This window comes from Staurois parvus, unplaced genomic scaffold, assembly GCF_062004578.1.
Source record: "Staurois parvus isolate SC_StPar_1 unplaced genomic scaffold, SC_StPar_1.0 ptg000368l, whole genome shotgun sequence".
Lineage (NCBI taxonomy): Eukaryota > Metazoa > Chordata > Amphibia > Anura > Ranidae > Staurois > Staurois parvus.
The window spans coordinates 917,105-936,121 of NW_028318164.1; the positions used below are offsets into that span (position 1 = coordinate 917,105).

The window sequence follows — 19,017 nt, forward strand, 5'->3', positions numbered from 1 at the left end:
ATGGAGAGGCACAAGGACCCCGAGTATGGAGGAAGAATGGAGAGGCACAAGGACCCCGAGTATGGAGGAAGAATGGAGAGGCCCAAGGACCCCGAGTATGGAGGAAGAATGGAGAGGCACAAGGACCCCGAGTATGGAGGAAGAATGGAGAGGCCCAAGGACCCCGAGTATGGAGGAACAGTGGAGAGGCCCAAGGACCCGGAGTATGGAGGAAGAATGGAGAGGCCCAAGGACCCCGAGTATGGAGGAAGAGTGGAGAGGCCCAAGGACCCAGAGTATGGAGGAAGAATGGAGAGGCACAAGGACCCCGAGTATGGAGGAAGAATGGAGAGGCCCAAGGACCCCGAGTATGGAGGAACAATGGAGAGGCCCAAGGACCCAGAGTATGGAGGAAGAATGGAGAGGCCCAAGGACCCCGAGTATGGAGGAAGAATGGAGAGGCACAAGGACCCCGAGTATGGAGGAAGAATGGAGAGGCCCACGGACCCCGAGTATGGAGGAAGAATGGAGAGGCACAAGGACCCCGAGTATGGAGGAAGAATGGAGAGGCCCACGGACCCCGAGTATGGAGGAAGAATGGAGAGGCCCAAGGACCCAGAGTATGGAGGAAGAATGGAGAGGCCCAAGGACCCCGAGTATGGAGGAAGAATGGAGAGGCACAAGGACCCCGAGTATGGAGGAAGAATGGAGAGGCCCACGGACCCCGAGTATGGAGGAAGAATGGAGAGGCCCAAGGACCCAGAGTATGGAGGAAGAATGGAGAGGCCCAAGGACCCAGAGTATGGAGGAAGAATGGAGAGGCACAAGGACCCCGAGTATGGAGGAAGAATGGAGAGGCCCACGGACCCCGAGTATGGAGAAAGAATGGAGAGGCCCACGGACCCCGAGTATGGAGGAAGAATGGAGAGGCCCACGGACCCCGAGTATGGAGGAAGAATGGAGAGGCCCAAGGACCCCGAGTATGGAGGAAGAATGGAGAGGCCCAAGGACCCCGAGTATGGAGGAAGAATGGAGAGGCACACACTGCAAGATGCTTGAAGTCCAGTGTGAAGTTTCCACAGTCTGTGTTGATTTGGGGAGCCATGTCATCTGCTGGTGTTGGCCCACTGTGCTTCATTAAGTGTAAAAATAATTTTTGAAAAATTATAATTTTTGGTTATAAACTAATTTGGGTTATTATTTTTTTTTACTAAAAAGATAACTAAATAAATTTTGGCTAAAAATTATGAAGAAAGATTATTTATTTGCAAATTTTTATAAGAAAAACACTTTTTTTTTTAATTTTTGGACTTTTTCATTTATATAGTAAAAATAAAAAAAAAATCCCAGCGGTGAATAAATACCACCAAAATAAAGTTTTATCTGTCTCAAAAAAATGCTAAAAAATTCATATGGGTACAGTGTTGCATGACCGCGCAATTGACAGCGCTGAAAGCTGAAAATTGGCCTGGACAGGAAGGGGGTGAAAGTGTCCGGACTGGAAGTTGTTAACAAATGACTTCAAAATGAAACACATTTTTCCATTGCGTGTCTCTAGTCATGAACACTTTTGCCTTCAGAACAGCCTTCATGGTATAGACTCAACAAGGTCCACCTTGCCAGTACCGGGTTGGACCCCCTTTTGCCTTCAGAATGGCCTTCATGGCATAGACTCAACAAGGTCCACCTTGCCAGTACCGGGTTGGAACCCCTTTTGCCTTCAGAACGGCCTTCATGGTATAGACTCAACAAGGTCCACCTTGCCGGTACTGGGTTGGACCCCCTTTTGCCTTCAGAACGGCCTTCATGGCATAGACTCAACAAGGTCCACCTTGCCAGTACCGGGTTGGACCCCCTTTTGCCTTCAGAACAACCTTCATGGCATAGACTCAACAAGGTGTTGGAAACATTCCTCAGAGATTTTGGTCCATATTGACATGATGGCATCACGCAGTTGCTGCAGATTTGTCGGCTTCATACAGTTCAATACAAGAGGGAAAGGAAGGCCTTGATCCTGGGAGCTTACAATCTACGAGGTTTAGTTTCCTGTAGTTTTTTTATTTTACATTTAGTTTCCTGTAGTTTTTTTTCACATTTATTTTCCTGTAGTTTTTTTTTATTTCACATTTAGTTACTGTAGTGTTTTTCATTTTTTTTTTTACAAAGAACTAAAATGGGATGTTGTCTGTGGGTGCGGAGGGGAGGGGGTCTTCCATGGTTTTTGATAAATTAATTTTAGTTTTTATCTAAAAAGATCTTTAGTTTTTTTTTCCACAATTAGTTTCTTGTAGTTTTTTTTCACATTTAGTTTCCTGTAGTTTTTTCTTTTTATTTCACATTTAGTTTCCTGTAGTTTTCTTTATTTCACATTTAGTTTCCTGTAGTTTTTTTTTTTCACATTTAGTTTCCTGTAGTTTTCTTTATTTCACATTTAGTTTACTGTAGTTTTTTTTATTTCACATTTAGTTTCCTGTAGTTTTTTTATTTCACATTTACTTTCCTGTAGTTTTTTTCATTTTTTTTTTACAAAGAACTAAAATGGGATGTTGTCTGTGGGTGCGGAGGGGAAAGGGTCTTCCATGGTTTTTGATAAATCAATTTTAATTTTTATCTAAAAAGATGTTTAGTTTTTTTTCCACAATTAGTTTCTTTTTTTTTCACATTTAGTTTCCTGTAGTTTTTTTTTCACATTTAGTTTCCTGTAGTTTTTTTATTTCACATTTACTTTCCTGTAGTTTTTTTCATTTTTTTTTTACAAAGAACTAAAATGGGATGTTGTCTGTGGGTGCGGAGGGGAGGGGGTCTTCCATGGTTTTTGATAAATCAATTTTAATTTTTATCTAAAAAGATGTTTAGTTTTTTTTCCACAATTAGTTTCTTTTTTTTCACATTTAGTTTCCTGTAGTTTTTTTTCACATTTAGTTTCCTGTAGTTTTTTTATTTCACATTTAGTTTCCTGTAGTTTTTTTTATTTCACATTTAGTTTCCTGTAGTTTTTTTCATTTTTTTTTTTTACAAAGAACTAAAATAGGATGTTGTCTGTGGGTGCGGAGGGGAGGGGGTCTTCCATGGTTTTTGATAAATTAATTTTAGTTTTTATCTAAAAAGATCTTTAGTTTTTTTTTCCACAATTAGTTTCTTGTAGTTTTTTTTTCACATTTAGTTTCCTGTAGTTTTTTCTTTTTTTTCACATTTACTTTCCTGTAGTTTTTTTTATTTCACATTCAGTTTCCTGTAGTTTTCTTTATTTCACATTTAGTTTACTGTAGTTTTTTTTATTTCACATTTAGTTTCCTGTAGTTTTTTTATTTCACATTTACTTTCCTGTAGTTTTTTTCATTTTTTTTTTACAAAGAACTAAAATGGGATGTTGTCTGTGGGTGCGGAGGGGAAAGGGTCTTCCATGGTTTTTGATAAATCAATTTTAATTTTTATCTAAAAAGATGTTTAGTTTTTTTTCCACAATTAGTTTCTTTTCTTTTTTTCACATTTAGTTTCCTGTAGTTTTTTCTTTTTTTTTTCACATTTAGTTTCCTGTAGTTTTTGTTCACATTTAGTTTCCTGTAGTTTTCTTTATTTCACATTTAGTTTCCTGTAGTTTTTTTATTTCACATTTAGTTTCCTGTAGTTTTTTTATTTCACATTTAGTTTCCTGTAGTTTTTTTTATTTCACATTTAGTTTTCTGTAGTTTTTTTTATTTCACATTTAGTTTCCTGTAGTTTTTTTTATTTCACATTTACTTTCCTGTAGTTTTTTTCATTTTTTTTTTACAAAGAACTAAAATGGGATGTTGTCTGTGGGTGCGGAGGGGAGGGGGTCTTCCATGGTTTTTGATAAATCAATTTTAATTTTTATCTAAAAAGATGTTTAGTTTTTTTTCCACAATTAGTTTCTTTTTTTTTCACATTTAGTTTCCTGTAGTTTTTTTTCACATTTAGTTTCCTGTAGTTTTTTTATTTCACATTTAGTTTCCTGTAGTTTTTTTTATTTCACATTTAGTTTCCTGTAGTTTTTTTTCACATTTAGTTTCCTGTAGTTTTTTTATTTCACATTTAGTTTCCTGTAGTTTTTGTTCACATTTAGTTTCCTGTAGTTTTTTTTATTTCACATTTAGTTTCCTGTAGTTTTTTTTATTTCACATTTAGTTTTCTGTAGTTTTTTTTATTTCACATTTAGTTTCCTGTAGTTTTTTTCATTTTTTTTTTTTACAAAGAACTAAAATGGGATGTTGTCTGTGGGTGCGGAGGGGAGGGGGTCTTCCATGGTTTTTGATAAATCAATTTTAATTTTTATCTAAAAAGATGTTTAATTTTTTTTTCCACAATTAGTTTCTTTTTTTTTCACATTTAGTTTCCTGTAGTTTTTTTTCACATTTAGTTTCCTGTAGTTTTTTTTATTTCACATTTAGTTTCCTGTAGTTTTTTTATTTCACATTTAGTTTCCTGTAGTTTTTTTCATTTTTTTTTTTACAAAGAACTAAAATGGGATGTTGTCTGTGGGTGCGGAGGGGAGGGGGTCTTCCATGGTTTTTGATAAATCAATTTTAATTTTTATCTAAAAAGATGTTTAGTTTTTTTTCCACAATTAGTTTCTTTTCTTTTTTTCACATTTAGTTTCCTGTAGTTTTTTCTACATTTAGTTTCCTGTAGTTTTTGTTCACATTTAGTTTCCTGTAGTTTTTTTATTTCACATTTAGTTTCCTGTAGTTTTTTTTATTTCACATTTAGTTTCCTGTAGTTTTTTTCATTTTTTTTTTTTTTACAAAGAACTAAAATGGGATGTTGTCTGTGGGTGCGGAGGGGAGGGGGTCTTCCATGGTTTTTGATAAATCAATTTTAATTTTTATCTAAAAAGATGTTTAATTTTTTTTTCCACAATTAGTTTCTTTTTTTTCACATTTAGTTTCCTGTAGTTTTTTTTTCACATTTAGTTTCCTGTAGTTTTTTTTATTTCACATTTAGTTTCCTGTAGTTTTTTTTATTTCACATTTAGTTTCCTGTAGTTTTTTTTATTTCACATTTAGTTTCCTGTAGTTTTTTTTATTTCACATTTAGTTTCCTGTAGTTTTTTTCATTTTTTTTTTTACAAAGAACTAAAATGGGATGTTGTCTGTGGGTGCGGAGGGGAGGGGGTCTTCCATGGTTTTTGATAAATCAATTTTAATTTTTATCTAAAAAGATGTTTAATTTTTTTTTCCACAATTAGTTTCTTTTTTTTCACATTTAGTTTCCTGTAGTTTTTTTTCACATTTAGTTTCCTGTAGTTTTTTTTATTTCACATTTAGTTTCCTGTAGTTTTTTTTATTTCACATTTAGTTTCCTGTAGTTTTTTTTATTTCACATTTAGTTTCCTGTAGTTTTTTTTATTTCACATTTAGTTTCCTGTAGTTTTTTTCATTTTTTTTTTTACAAAGAACTAAAATGGGATGTTGTCTGTGGGTGCGGAGGGGAGGGGGTCTTCCATGGTTTTTGATAAATCAATTTTAATTTTTATCTAAAAAGATCTTTAGTTTTTTTTTTCCACAATTAGTTTCTTGTAGTTTTTTTTCACATTTCACATTTAGTTTCCTGTAGTTTTTTTTCACATTTAGTTTCCTGTAGTTTTTTCATTTTTTTTTTCCAAAGAGCTAAAATGGGATGTTGTCTGTGGGTGCGGAGGGGAGGGGGTCTTCCATGGTTTTCGATAAATCAATTTTAATTTTTATCTAAAAAGATCTTTAGTTTTTCTTTTTCCACAATAAGTTTCCTGTAGTTTTTTTTCACATTTAGTTTCCTGTAGTTTTTTTTCACATATAGTTTCCTGTAGTATTTTTTTCACAAACAGTTTCCTGTAGTTTTTTTTATTTCACATTTAGTTTCCTGTAGTTTTTTTTTCACATATAGGTTCCTGTATTTTTTTTTCACATATAGTTTCCTGTAGTAGTTTTTTTCACATATAGTTTCCTGTAGTTTTTTTTTTCACATTTAGTTTCCTTTTTTTTTTTTTTTACTTATAGTTTCCTTTAGGTATTTTCGTTTTTTGTTTTTTTTTTGACAAAAATCTAAAATGGGATATTGTCTGTGTCTGTGGAGGGGAGGGGGTCTTCCGTGGTTTTCGATAAACCAATTTTAATTTTTATCTAAAAAGATCTTGGATATACTAGTAATAGAAATTCAATTAAATAAAGCAATTATGGAGCCATTACTCACCATGTTGACCTCTGAAATCTGGTCAATGCTGGAAATATGGATACTCATCCCCACAGTGACTGGAGGACCTGTAGGAGATTGGCATGATAGGGATTAGCATGGTATCAAACAGACTTATCTATATATTATCTGTAATTATATACAGTGCAGGATAAAATCGCATTAAACAATCGCATTATAAATCAACAATATGTTTTTGTTTGGGTTGGGGCGGGTTTTGAGGTCGGTGGAGATAGCTGTGAGGCCCCTTTCACACGGGGTGGACCCGTCAGCCGATCCGCCTGCTCAGTGGGGGAATCTCTCCGCTGATCCCCGCTGAGCAGGCGGATGACAGATCTATGTCGGCTTCTATGGGAGCGGTCAACGCATTTCAACCTGCAGTATATATATATATATATATATATATATATATTGTATGTTGAAATGCGTTTTTATTACAAAATATATGAAAAATATTTTTAAAAATACATTTTCAAATATACTGTATGTCTTTAAAAATACAAATCTACATTTGTGGAATGCATTTACAAATATATGTCAAAATTACTTTTTTATTTGTAAAAAAAAATCCGAAGAATATATTTTAAAAAATGTAAAAAAATATATTTTTTAAATATATTCTTCAGATTTTTTTAACATATAAAAAAGTCATTTTAACATATATATTTGTAAATACATTCCAAAAATGTAGATTTGTATTTGTATTTCAAAAAACGCATTTCAACATGCAGAATATATATATATATATATATATATATATATATATATATATATATATATATACATATACTGTATTTTGAAACGCGTTTTTATTACAAAATATATGAAAAATATTTTTAAAACTACATTTTCAAATATACTGTATGTCTTTAAAAATACATTTAATCTACATTTTTGGAATGAATTTACAAATATATGTCAAAATATATGTTAAAATGACTTTTTTATATGTTAAAAAAAATCCGAAGAATATATTTTAAAAAATATATTTTTGAAAATAATTTTTTCAAATATATTCTTCAGATTTTTTTTAACATATAAAAAAGTCATTTTAACATATATATTTACATATATTTGTAAATACATTCCAAAAATGTAGATTTGTATTTGTACTTCAAAAAACCTATTTCAACATGCAGTGTATATATATATACTGTATGTTGAAATGCGTTTTTATTACAAAATATATGAAAAATATTTTTAAAAATACATTTTCAAATATACTGTATGTCTTTAAAAATACATTTAATCTACATTTTTGGAATGCATTTACAAATATATGTCAAAATTACTTTTTTATATGTTAAAAAAAATCCGAAGAATATATTTTAAAAAATATATTTTTGAAAATCAATTTTTTTCAAATATATTCTTCAGATTTTTTTTAACATATAAAAAAGTCATTTTAACATATACAGTCATGGCCGAAATTGTTGGCACCCTTGATATTTCTCCAGGAAATCATGTATTTCTCACGAAACGTATTGCATTAACACATGTTTTGCTATACACATGTTTATTCCCTTTGTGTGTATTGGGACAAAACAAAAAAAGGGAGGAAAGAAAGCAAATTCGACATAATGTCACACAAACCTCCAAAAATGGGCTGGACAAAAGTATTGGCACCCTTTCACAACTGCGGATAAATAAGAATGTTACAAGCATGTGATGCTCCTGTAAACTCACCTGGGGCAAGTAACAGGTGTGGGCAATATAGAAATCACACCTGAAAGCAGATAAAAAGGAGAGACGTTCACTTAACCTTTGCATTGTGTGTCTGTCTGTGCCACACTAAGCATGGACAACAGAAAGAGGAGACGAGAACTGTCTGAGGACCTGAGAACCAAAATTGTGGCAAAATATCAACAATCTCAAGGTTACAAGTCCATCTCCAGAGAACTAGATTTGCCTTTGTCCACAGTGCGCAACATTATCAAGAAGTTTGCAACCCATGGCACTGTAGCTAATCTCCCTGGTCGTGGACGGATGAGGAAAATTGATGAAAGATTGCAACGCAGAATAGTCCGGATGGTGGATAAGCAGCCCCAAACATGTTCCAAAGACATTCAAGCTGTCCTGCAGGCTCAGGGAGCATCAGTGTCAGCGCGAACTATCCGTCGACATTTAAATGAAATGAAACGCTATGGCAGGAGACCCAGGAGGACCCCACTGCTGACACAGAGACATAAAAAAGCAAGACTACAGTTTGCCAAAATGTACTTGAGTAAGCCAAAAGCCTTCTGGGAAAACGTCTTGTGGACAGATGAGACCAAGATAGAGCTTTTCGGTAAAGCACATCATTCTACTGTTTACCGAAAACGGAATGAGGCCTACAAAGAACAAAACACAGTACCTACGGTAAAATATGGTGGAGGTTCAATGATGTTTTGGGGTTGTTTTGCTGCCTCTGGCACTGGGTGCCTTGACTGTGTGCAAGGCATCATGAAATCTGAGGATTACCAAAGGATTTTGGGTCGCACTGTAGGGCCCAGTGTCAGAAAGCTGGGTTTGCGTCCAAGATCCTGGGTCTTCCAGCAGGACAATGACCCCAAACATACGTCAAAAAGCACTCAGAAATGGATGGCAAAGAAGCGCTGGAGAGTTCTGAAGTGGCCAGCAATGAGCCCAGATCTAAATCCCATTGAACACCTGTGGAGAGATCTTAAAATTGCTGTTGGGAAAAGGTGTCCTTCCAATAAGAGAGACCTGGAGCTGTTTGCAAAGGAAGAGTGGTCCAAAATTCCGGGTGAGAGGTGTCAGAAGCTTATTGATGGTTATAGGAAGCGACTGATTTCAGTTATGTTTTCCAAAGGGTGTGCAACCAAATATTAAGTTAAGGGTGCCAATACTTTTGTCCAGCCCATTTTTGGGGTTTTGTGTGACATTATGTCATATTTGCTTTTCTGCCTCTGTTTTATATTTGTTCCAATACATACAAAGGGAATAAACATGTGTATAGCAAAACATGTGTTAATGCAATACCTTTTTTGTGTGAAATACTTGATTTTCAGGAAAAATATCAAGGGTGCCAACAATTTCGGCCATGACTGTATATTTACATATATTTGTAAATACATTCCAAAAATGTAGATTTGTATTTCAAAAGACACATTTCAACATGCAGTATATACTGTATATATATACAGTCAGGTCCATAAATATTGGGACATGGACACAATTCTAACATTTTTGGCTCTATACACCACCACAATGGATTTGAAATGAAACGAACAAGATGTGCTTTAACTGCAGACTGTCAGCTTTAATTTGAGGGTATTTACATCCAAATCAGGTGAACGGTGTAGGAATTACAACAGTTTGCATATGTGCCTCCCACTTGTTAAGGAACCAAAAGTAATGGGACAACTGGCTTCTCAGCTGTTCCATGGCCAGGTGTGTGTTATTCCCTCATTATTCCAATTACAATGAGCAGATAAAAGGTCCAGAGATCATTTCAAGTGTGCTATTTGCATTTGGAATCTGTTGCTGTCAACTCTCAAGATGAGATCCAAAGAGCTGTCACTATCAGTGAAGCCATCATTAGGCTGAAAAAACAAAACAAACCCATCAGAGAGATAGCAAAAACATTAGGTGTGGCCAAAACAACTGTTTGGAACATTCTTAAAAAGAAAGAACGCACCGGTGAGCTCAGCGACACCAAAAGACCCGGAAGACCACGGAAAACAACTGTGGTGGATGACCGAAGAATTCTTTCCCTGGTGAAGAAAACAGTTTGCATATGTGCCTCCCACTTGATAAGGGACCAAAAGTAATGGGACAGAATAATAATCATAAATCAAACTTTCACTTTTTAATACTTGGTTACAAATCCTTTGCAGTCAATTACAGCCTGAAGTGTGGAACGCATAGACATCACCAGACGCTGGGTGTCATCCCTGGTGATGCTCTGCCAGCTCTCTACTGCAACTGTCTTCAGTTCCTGCTTGTTCTTGGGGCATTTTCCCTTCAGTTTTGTCTTCAGCAAGTGAAATGCTCAATCGGATTCAGGTCAGGTGATTGACTTGGCCATTGCATAACATTCCACTTCTTTCCCTTAAAAAACTCTTTGGTTGCTTTTGCAGTCTGCTTTGGGTCATTGTCCATCTGCATTGTGAAGCGTCCAATGAGTTCTGAAGCATTTGGCTGAATATGAGCAGATAATATTCCCGAAACACTTCAGAATTCATCCGGCTGCTTCTGTCAGCAGTCACATCATCAATAAATACAAGAGAACCAGTTCCACTGGCAGCCATACATGCCCACGCCATGACACTACCACCACCATGCTTCACTGACGAGGTGGTATGCTTAGGATCATGAGCAGTTCCTTTCCTTCTCCATCCTCTTCTCTTCCCATCACTCTGGTACAAGTTGATCTCGGTCTCATCTGTCCATAGGATGTTGTTCCAGAACTGTGAAGGCTTTTTTAGATGTCGTTTGGCAAACTCTAATCTGGCCTTCCTGTTTTTGAGGCTCACCAATGGTTTCCATCTTGTGGCGAACCCTCTGTATTCACTCTGGTGAAGTCTTCTCTTGATTGGTGACTTTGACACACATACACCTAGAATATGTTCCAAGAATGTTCCAAACAGTTGTTTTGGCCACACCTAATGTTTTTGCTATCTCTCTGATGGGTTTGTTTTGTTTTTTCAGCCTAATGATGGCTTCACTGATAGTGACAGCTCTTTGGATCTCATCTTGAGAGTTGACAGCAACAGATTCCAAATGCAAATAGCACACTTGAAATGATCTCTGGACCTTTTATCTGCTCATTGTAATTGGGATAATGAGGGATTAACACACACCTGGCCATGGAATAGCTGAGAAGCCAGTTGTCCCATTACTTTTGGTTCCTTAACAAGTGGGAGGCACATATGCAAACTGTTGTAATTCCTACACCGTTCACCTGATTTGGATGTAAATACCCTCAAATTAAAGCTGACAGTCTGCAGTTAAAGCACATCTTGTTCGTTTCATTTCAAATCCATTGTGGTGGTGTATAGAGCCAAAAATGTTAGAATTGTGTCCATGTCCCAATATTTATGGACCTGACTGTATATATAAACTGTATGTTGAAACATGTTTTTATTACAAAATATATGAAAAATATTTCTAAAAATATCAAAATATATGTTAAAATGACTTTTTTATATGTTACAAAATATATGAAAAATATTTTAAAAAATATATATTTTTTAAATATATTCTTCAAATTTCTTTTAACATATAATATACGAATCCCATGATATGGAGGGATGGCCCAGTATTTTTGGCAATGTAGTGTTGACATAGTGCAGGTGACCGGTTCTTTTAAAAAGAGTCATCAGAGGTTTATTAAAACACCAATGTCACCTCTGCATTCTAGTGAAGCTGATTCAGCACAGTTCACAACAGGAAGTTAGAGGAAGTCTCTCAAGGGGGAATTCTAGTCTTGGACAGCGGTCCTCTGAACAGGTTTCCCCATTGGAAGGTTTTCCCTCACCTCTTATTCTGGAAATAACTCTAAAATGTTGAATTTTCCCTCACTATCTAATGGAAAGGGGTCACCAGGACAAATGGAAGGGGACATTCTCTCTAATCAGGACTCAGAAAGCAATAAAAACTTGAAAGAAGCCCAAATCCTTCCCAACACCGTCCATGCCAAAGTGTCCACTAAAGTCCATTCAAGTAAAGGTCTTGGCCATTTTGGTAAAGCTTGTGGTGATAGTAAGAAACCCTAGTCTGGGAAATATAAATGGTCATGTGACTAGGGTACTTGCATTGATTGGTTGCTCTAAGTCCCAGGTGTGCAGGCTTTAGCTCACTTTATATTGTACCTAAACCCAGGGCTTTTTTCAGCAGGACCGTCGAGGAACGTAGTTCTGGCACCTCACTTTTAGCACTGAATGTTTGCAATGGTAAGAGTTGTTGGAGTGTGCTGGACGGTCTATTGATGCTGGCTGTGGAGGGGACCCATTGTCTCTGGAGGGGGGCCCGTATTGTTGGAAGAGGGTCTGTTGTTGGGGGATCTTTTGTTTCTGGGGGGGCTTATGTTGCTTGGATAGACCTACTGTTGAGGGAGGGGTCTACTGGCTGCTGGTAGTTGTTGTTACGGAGGGATCTATTATTGCTAGGGGGAGTCTGTTTTTTTTCTGGCAAGAGTCTGTTGTTGCTGAGGTAGTCTAATGTTGCTGGGGAGATCAATTGTTGCTGAGGCTGTCTAATGTTGCTGGGGAGATCAATTGTTGCTGAGTCTGTCTGATGTTGCTGGGGAGATCTATTGTTGCTGAGGGATCTATTATTGCTAGGGGGAGTTTGTTTTTTTCTGGCAAGAGTCTGTTGTTGCTGAGGCTGTCTAATGTTGCTGGGGAGATCTATTGTTCCTGAGGCATCTATTATTGCTAGGGGGAGTCTGTTTTTTTCTGGCAGGAGTCTGTTGTTGCTGAGGTAGTCTACTGTTGCTGGGGAGATCAATTGTTGCTGAGGTGGTCTAATGTTGCTGGGGAGAGCAGTGCAGGAGCGGGTTGCCGTTTATAAATGGCACCCGCATTCACAGCCTGTGCGCACTCCCTGGGAGCGCACGGCACGGCAAACACCGACCGCTGTACGGGACCTCTGTGTGAGGTCCAAATTCATGTGATCACTGATTGGCCAATCAGTGATCACATGAACAGTAGTAAACAAGATGTGACTTCCTGGCATCATTGCTTACTACGTATGAAATCTGTGAATGATCACAGAGATCACATGGTACAGGGCCATTCACAACAGCCTTGTACCATGTGACAAGCTGTGACCAATCACAGCTCTCACAGTATTTCTCAATAGCTGCAAGAATGCAGCCAGAGGAGGAGGAGAAATGATTGCTTTTACACCCATAAAGGCTGTAAAAGCAATCAGTGTAAAAAAAGAAAAAAAAAAATCTTCATCACCCCCCACAAGTAGTACAGTGCCACCATGGTGACATTGTACTGCTAGGGTGACAGTACGTTTTAAAAAAAAAACATAAATAACAAAAACATGTTTTGAAAAATTATAATTTTTGGTTATAAACTAATTTGGGTTATTTTCTTTTTACTAAAAAATTCACTGAATACATTTTGGCCAAGATTTATGAAGAAAGATTATTTATTTGCAAAATTTTTTAAGAAAAACACTTTTTTTTTCAAGATGTTGGGACTGTTTCATTTACATAGCAAAAATAAAATACAAATCCCAGTGGTGAACAAAACGCCACCAAAATAAAGTTTTATCTGTCTCGAAAAAATGCTTAAAAATTCATATGGGTGCAGTGTTGCATGACCGCGCAATTGTCATTCAAAGTGTGATAGCGCTGAAAGCTAGAAATTGGCCTGGACTGGAAGGGGGTAAAAGTGTCTGGACTGGAAGTGGTTAACAAAGTGAATTTTTTTTTTTTTTGGGGGGGTATCCTTTTGTTTGGGAACCCCTTCCAGCACGTTTTTTATTTATGGCCTAGACCAGAATGGCATCTACTGTGCTCGAAGCCTCCTTAGATACCTGTGTCATGAGTCCCAGGAGGCTGCAAGGTACTCTACTGTGCATGCTCTGTGTCATCAGGGGTGCTGGATGTCCATTCATGGTTTTTACAGATGGACCCCTAATGACACAGCGTTCTGCACATGGTAGGGACAAATAGCCCTCCTGGAGGTGTCAGAAAAATATGTCATCAAGGGATGAGGTGTGGCAAAGAGGCAGAGTCTCCATGGAGAACATCACTGGATCACCAGGTTTGTGTGTATGCTTTTGGGGAACAACCCAGCTATACAGAAATGAGGGGTGAGGAGATATGTTCCCCATTAAGTATAGTGTGATGCCTCCAACATAGGGTTCAATGTTTTTTTGTGTGACTATTTTTTTTTTTCTTTTTCCATCACTTTTCCCCCACCCCATCTTTTAAAAAAAGTTCCATGGTCTCATTCAAGGAGGGTTTAGCTGCATGTCAAGCTAGCTGCACAGGGGTCTCAAGGTAACACGTTGCGAGGACGGAACATATATGTTCTTCTCTGGAAGACTCAATTTTTATGCACAAATTTGTTTTAACTAGACTTGACAAGATAATTATTATACTTTTAGATTCGTTACTCTTCAACAGGGGTGGGAGAAGGACAAGGGAAGGACAGAAGGAGCACCCCCCCTGGGCGCAGCACCCTTAACCAAGGGGGGAGGGGGGTGCTTTGCTTGCATGCACCCCACTTGCATGCTCCAGATCGGTGGTGGACAACAAGTGAACCATGGACTACCTTCTATCGGGCTTTCTGTGTGCGCTAAGAGCTACAGCTTACACACCATACTCCAACACAGGGGCGGACTGACCATTTGGAAACTCGGGCACTGCCCAAGGGCCCGGGATCATTAGGGGGCCCCATGAGATGCCCCTGGTACCTTTTTCATAGGCTTTTTTGAGTTTGGGCAAGGACACGGGCCCCATGATCCCCTATTGCCCGGGGGGCCCCATGAGTTGTCAGTCTGCCCCTGCTCCAACATACCCACTCTCAGCCAACAAAAAAAACACAGATGCATAATGGAGCATGCACCACCCCCAGCTACTACTACACATGCACAGTGCACCCTCTATGTCAACACTGGTCGACCCGAGCACGGTAAATTTCACTCGCATGTGAAATTTAGCAACGTATGCAAGTTGATAGAAACGTTATGCCCACTTTTACACGACTTTCTGCCTATTTAAGAGTAGTTAGTCACATTTAACTGAATTAGTCATTTTGAAGACATCTCCCTTGAATAACTACCATTAGATAGTATGCCATCCCCTGGATATGAGAACCTTCAAAGAGAACTTTCACCTGTCCATACCTCCAAATGATTCAGGTACTGTTAATGTTGGAGCAATTTGGAGTAAGGCCATTTTCTGTGCTAGTATGACTGTGCCGTACAAATCTAGCTCCATAAAGACATGGTTTGGTGAGCTTGGTTTGGAGGAACTCGAGTGGAGTACACCCTACTACATCCCTGATCTCAACCCATCTGACATCTTCTTTGACTACCTCTATAGATATTGTGATCTGGATAAATGAGAACCTTCACAAAAACCTGAGTTCAGGTGCTTCAAGTGAAGGGGACTGCTAATGCTATAGCCTACAAAGTTATTGAAGACAGTTGTCCAACCATCTGGGAGCAATTTGGTGGAAGGCCTTTTTCTGTTCCAGCATGACTGTAACCCAGGGTAAATTCAGCTCCATAAGGACATGATTTGATGATTTGTTATGGAGGAACTTGAGTGGACTACACACCACTACATCCCTGGCCTCAACCCTACTGATGTCTTCCTTGACTAACTTCCGTAATATATATGCCATGACCTGGATAAGTGAGAACCTTCACAAAGGAGCATCACCTGCCGATACCTCCAAATGGTTGAGTTCGGATGTTTCAAGTGAAGGTTACTTCTAATGCTACAGCCTACAAAGACATGTAAGACAATTGTTCAGCCTTGTGGGAACAATTTGGCGGAAGGCCCTTTTGTGTTCCAGCATGACTGTACCCCACAAGTCCAGCTCTAAAAAAGGCATGGGTCGATGAGTTTAGTTTGGAGGACCTCGAGTGGAGTACACCCTACTAAATCCCTGACCTCAACCCATCTGACATCTTCTTTGACTACCTCTATAGATATTATGATCTGGATAAATGAGAACCTTCACAAAGGAGTATCACCTGCCGATACCTCCAAATGGTTGAGTTCAGATGTTTCAAGTTAAGGTTACTGCTAATGCTACAGCCTACAAAGACATGTAAGACAATTGTTCAGCCTTGTGGGAACAATTTGGCGGAAGGCCCTTTTGTGTTCCAGCATGACTGTACCCCACAAGTCCAGCTCTAAAAAAGGCATGGGTCGATGAGTTTAGTTTGGAGGACCTCGAGTGGAGTACACCCTACTAAATCCCTGACCTCAACCCATCTGACATCTTCTTTGACTACCTCTATAGATATTGTGATCTGGATAAATGAGAACCTTCACAAAAACCTTCACCTGCCCATACCTCCAAATGACTGAGTTCAGGTGCTTCAAGTGAAGGGGACTGCTAATGCTATAGCCTACAAAGTTATTGAAGACAGTTGTCCAACCATCTGGTAGCAATTTGGCGCAAGGCCTTTTTCTGTTCCAGCATGATTGTGCCTTATAAATTCAGCTCCATAAAGACATGGTTTGATGATTTGTTATGGAGGAACTTGAGTGGACTACACACTACTACATCCCTGGCCTCAACCCTACTGATGTCTTCCTTGACTAACTACCATATTATATGCCATGACCTGAATAAATGAGAACCTTCACAGAGGAGCATCACCTTACCGATACCTCCAAATGGTTGATTTCGGATGTTTCAAGTGAAGGTTACTGCTAATGCTACAGCCTACAAAGACATGTAAGACAATTGTTCAGCCTTGTGGGAACAATTTGGCAGAAGGCCCTTTTGTGTTCCAGCATGACTGTACCCCACAAGTCCAGCTCTATAAAAGGCATGGGTCGATGAGTTTAGTTTGGAGGACCTTGAATAGACTACACCCTACTAAACCACTGACCTTAACTCTACTCAAAACCTTTCATAAAAATTGGAACACCAATTGTGAGCCAGGTCTTCTCATCCAACATCAAGCTTTTTGGATTGAATGGGCCCCACAGAAAACTCCTGGAAAGCCTTCCCAGATGAGTGGAGTAGCATAGCTGTAAATAGGAGGCCAACTCTCTAATAATGACCAACTTTTTGGAATAGAATTTCCAGTGGAAGGAATAGTGTCCCATTGCTGGAGTCAGCGGAAGGAATAATGCCCCATTGTTGGTGTCAGTGGGATGAATAGTGCCCCATTGTTGCTGTCAGTGGAAGACATAGTGCCCCATCATTGGAGTCAGTGGAAGTAATATTGCCCCATGCTTGCTGTCAATGGAAGACATAGTGCCCCATCATTGCTGTCAGTTGAATGAATAGTGTCCCATTCAGGGGCGGACAGACCATTTGGAAACTCGGGCACTGCTCGAGAGCCCGGGGTCAGTAGGGGTAAGATATGAGATGTCCCTGGTACCTTTTTCATAGGCTTTTTTGAGTTTGGGCAAGGACACAGGGGCCCCATGATCCCCTATTGCCCGGGGCCCCATGAGTTGTCAGTCCACCCCTGGCCTGCTAGAGTTAGTGGAATGAATAATGTCTCATCCTTGATGTCGGTGGGATAAATAATGCTACATTGTTGCTGTCAGTGGATGCACTTGGTGCCCCATTATTGGAGTCAATAGAAGGAATAGTGCCCCATCATTGGTATCAGTGGGAGGAATAGTGCCCCATCATTGGTATCAGTGGGAGGAATAGTGCCCCATCATTGGTATCAGTGGGGGGAATAGTGCCCCATCATTGGTGTCAGTGGGAGGAATAGTGCCCCATCATTGGTATCAGTGAGAAGAATAGTGCCCCATCATTGGTGTCAGTGGGAGGAATAGTTCCCCATCATTGGTGTCAGAGGGAAGAATAGTGCCCCATCATTGGTGTCAGTGGGAGGAATAGTGCCCCATCATTGGTGTCAGTGGGAGGAATAGTGCCCCATCATTGGTGTCAGTGGGAGGAATAGTGCCCCATCATTGGTGTCAGTGGGAGGAATAGTGCCCCATCATTGGTATCAGTGGGAGGAACAATGGCCCATCCTTGGTGTCAGAGGGAGGAACAATGGCCCATCCTTGGTGTCAGAGGGAGGAACAGTGCCCCAAGGGCTGGATAAAGACAAGCAAAGTGCCACATCCATCCCGTGGGCCTCAGTTTGAAGACCACTGCACTAGAACACAATTGATGGATCTAAATTGGACCTTGGATCGGGACTTCTATAGAAATTCAATCATCAGAAAACAGAACCAACAGGGGTGTGGCTGGGAGCAGCATGTGCTTTCTATGAACAGATTATACTGTGATCACACAGCTGGCACATAATGACAATCAGAATGTATCTGTATATGTTGTAATGCTGTGGATCTGGGGACAGGCGCAGCCCCGGCACCTCCTAGAATGATGCTCAGTGAAGTAACAATTACTATTATTACTATTACTGCATTGCTGGTATTGCCCTCTGTGCTCCTGGAAATGTCTTTCAGTGTCGGTTACAGCACTGCAGGGCAAAGGAACCCATTCATTGTCTTATGGTCGTCCGAGGCTCCACAAGGCTGCTACACGGGGCAGGTGGTTCCAGGATTACAGCGGGCAGTTCAGAAACTTCAAGGGCTAATTCACAGCAGCCGCTGCATTACTAAGAAGCACCCTTCCATTACAATGTAGCACCCTTCCATTACAATGTAGCACCCTTCCATTACTACGTAGCACCCTTCCATTACTACGTAGCACCCTTCCATTACAACATAGCACCCTTCCATTACAACATAGCACCCTTCCATTACAACATAGCACCCTTCCATTACAACGTAGCACCCTTCCATTACTGCGTAGCACCCTTCCATTACTACATAGCACCCTTCCATTACTACGTAGCACCCTTCCATTACTACGTAGCACCCTTCCATTACTACGTAGCACCCTTCCATTACTACGTAGCACCCTTCCATTACTACGTAGCACCCTTCCATTAATACGTAGCACCCTTCCATTACTACATAGCACCCTTCCATTACTACATAGCACCCTTCCATTACTATGTAGCACCCTTCCATTACTACATAGCACCCTTCCATTACTACATAGCACCCTTCCATTACTATGTAGCACCCTTCCATTACTACGTAGCACCCTTCCATTAATACGTAGCACCCTTCCATTACTACGTAGCACCCTTCCATTACTACGTAGCACCCTTCCATTACTACGTAGCACCCTTCCATTACTACGTAGCACCCTTCCA

The 19,017-nt window shown here is 39.2% G+C and overlaps 1 protein-coding gene across 1 annotated transcript in view; it reads right to left on the reverse strand.

The window, feature by feature from the left end:
- Positions 1–19,017, reverse strand: part of LOC149456239 (gamma-aminobutyric acid receptor subunit beta-4-like) — a 203,387-nt gene that overhangs the window by 103,650 nt on the left and 80,720 nt on the right. Inside the window, exon 3 of the mRNA XM_089685295.1 lies at positions 6,169–6,236. Coding sequence (XP_089541421.1) covers positions 6,169–6,236 — 68 coding nt within the window. The remainder of the gene's footprint in view (positions 1–6,168; positions 6,237–19,017) is intronic.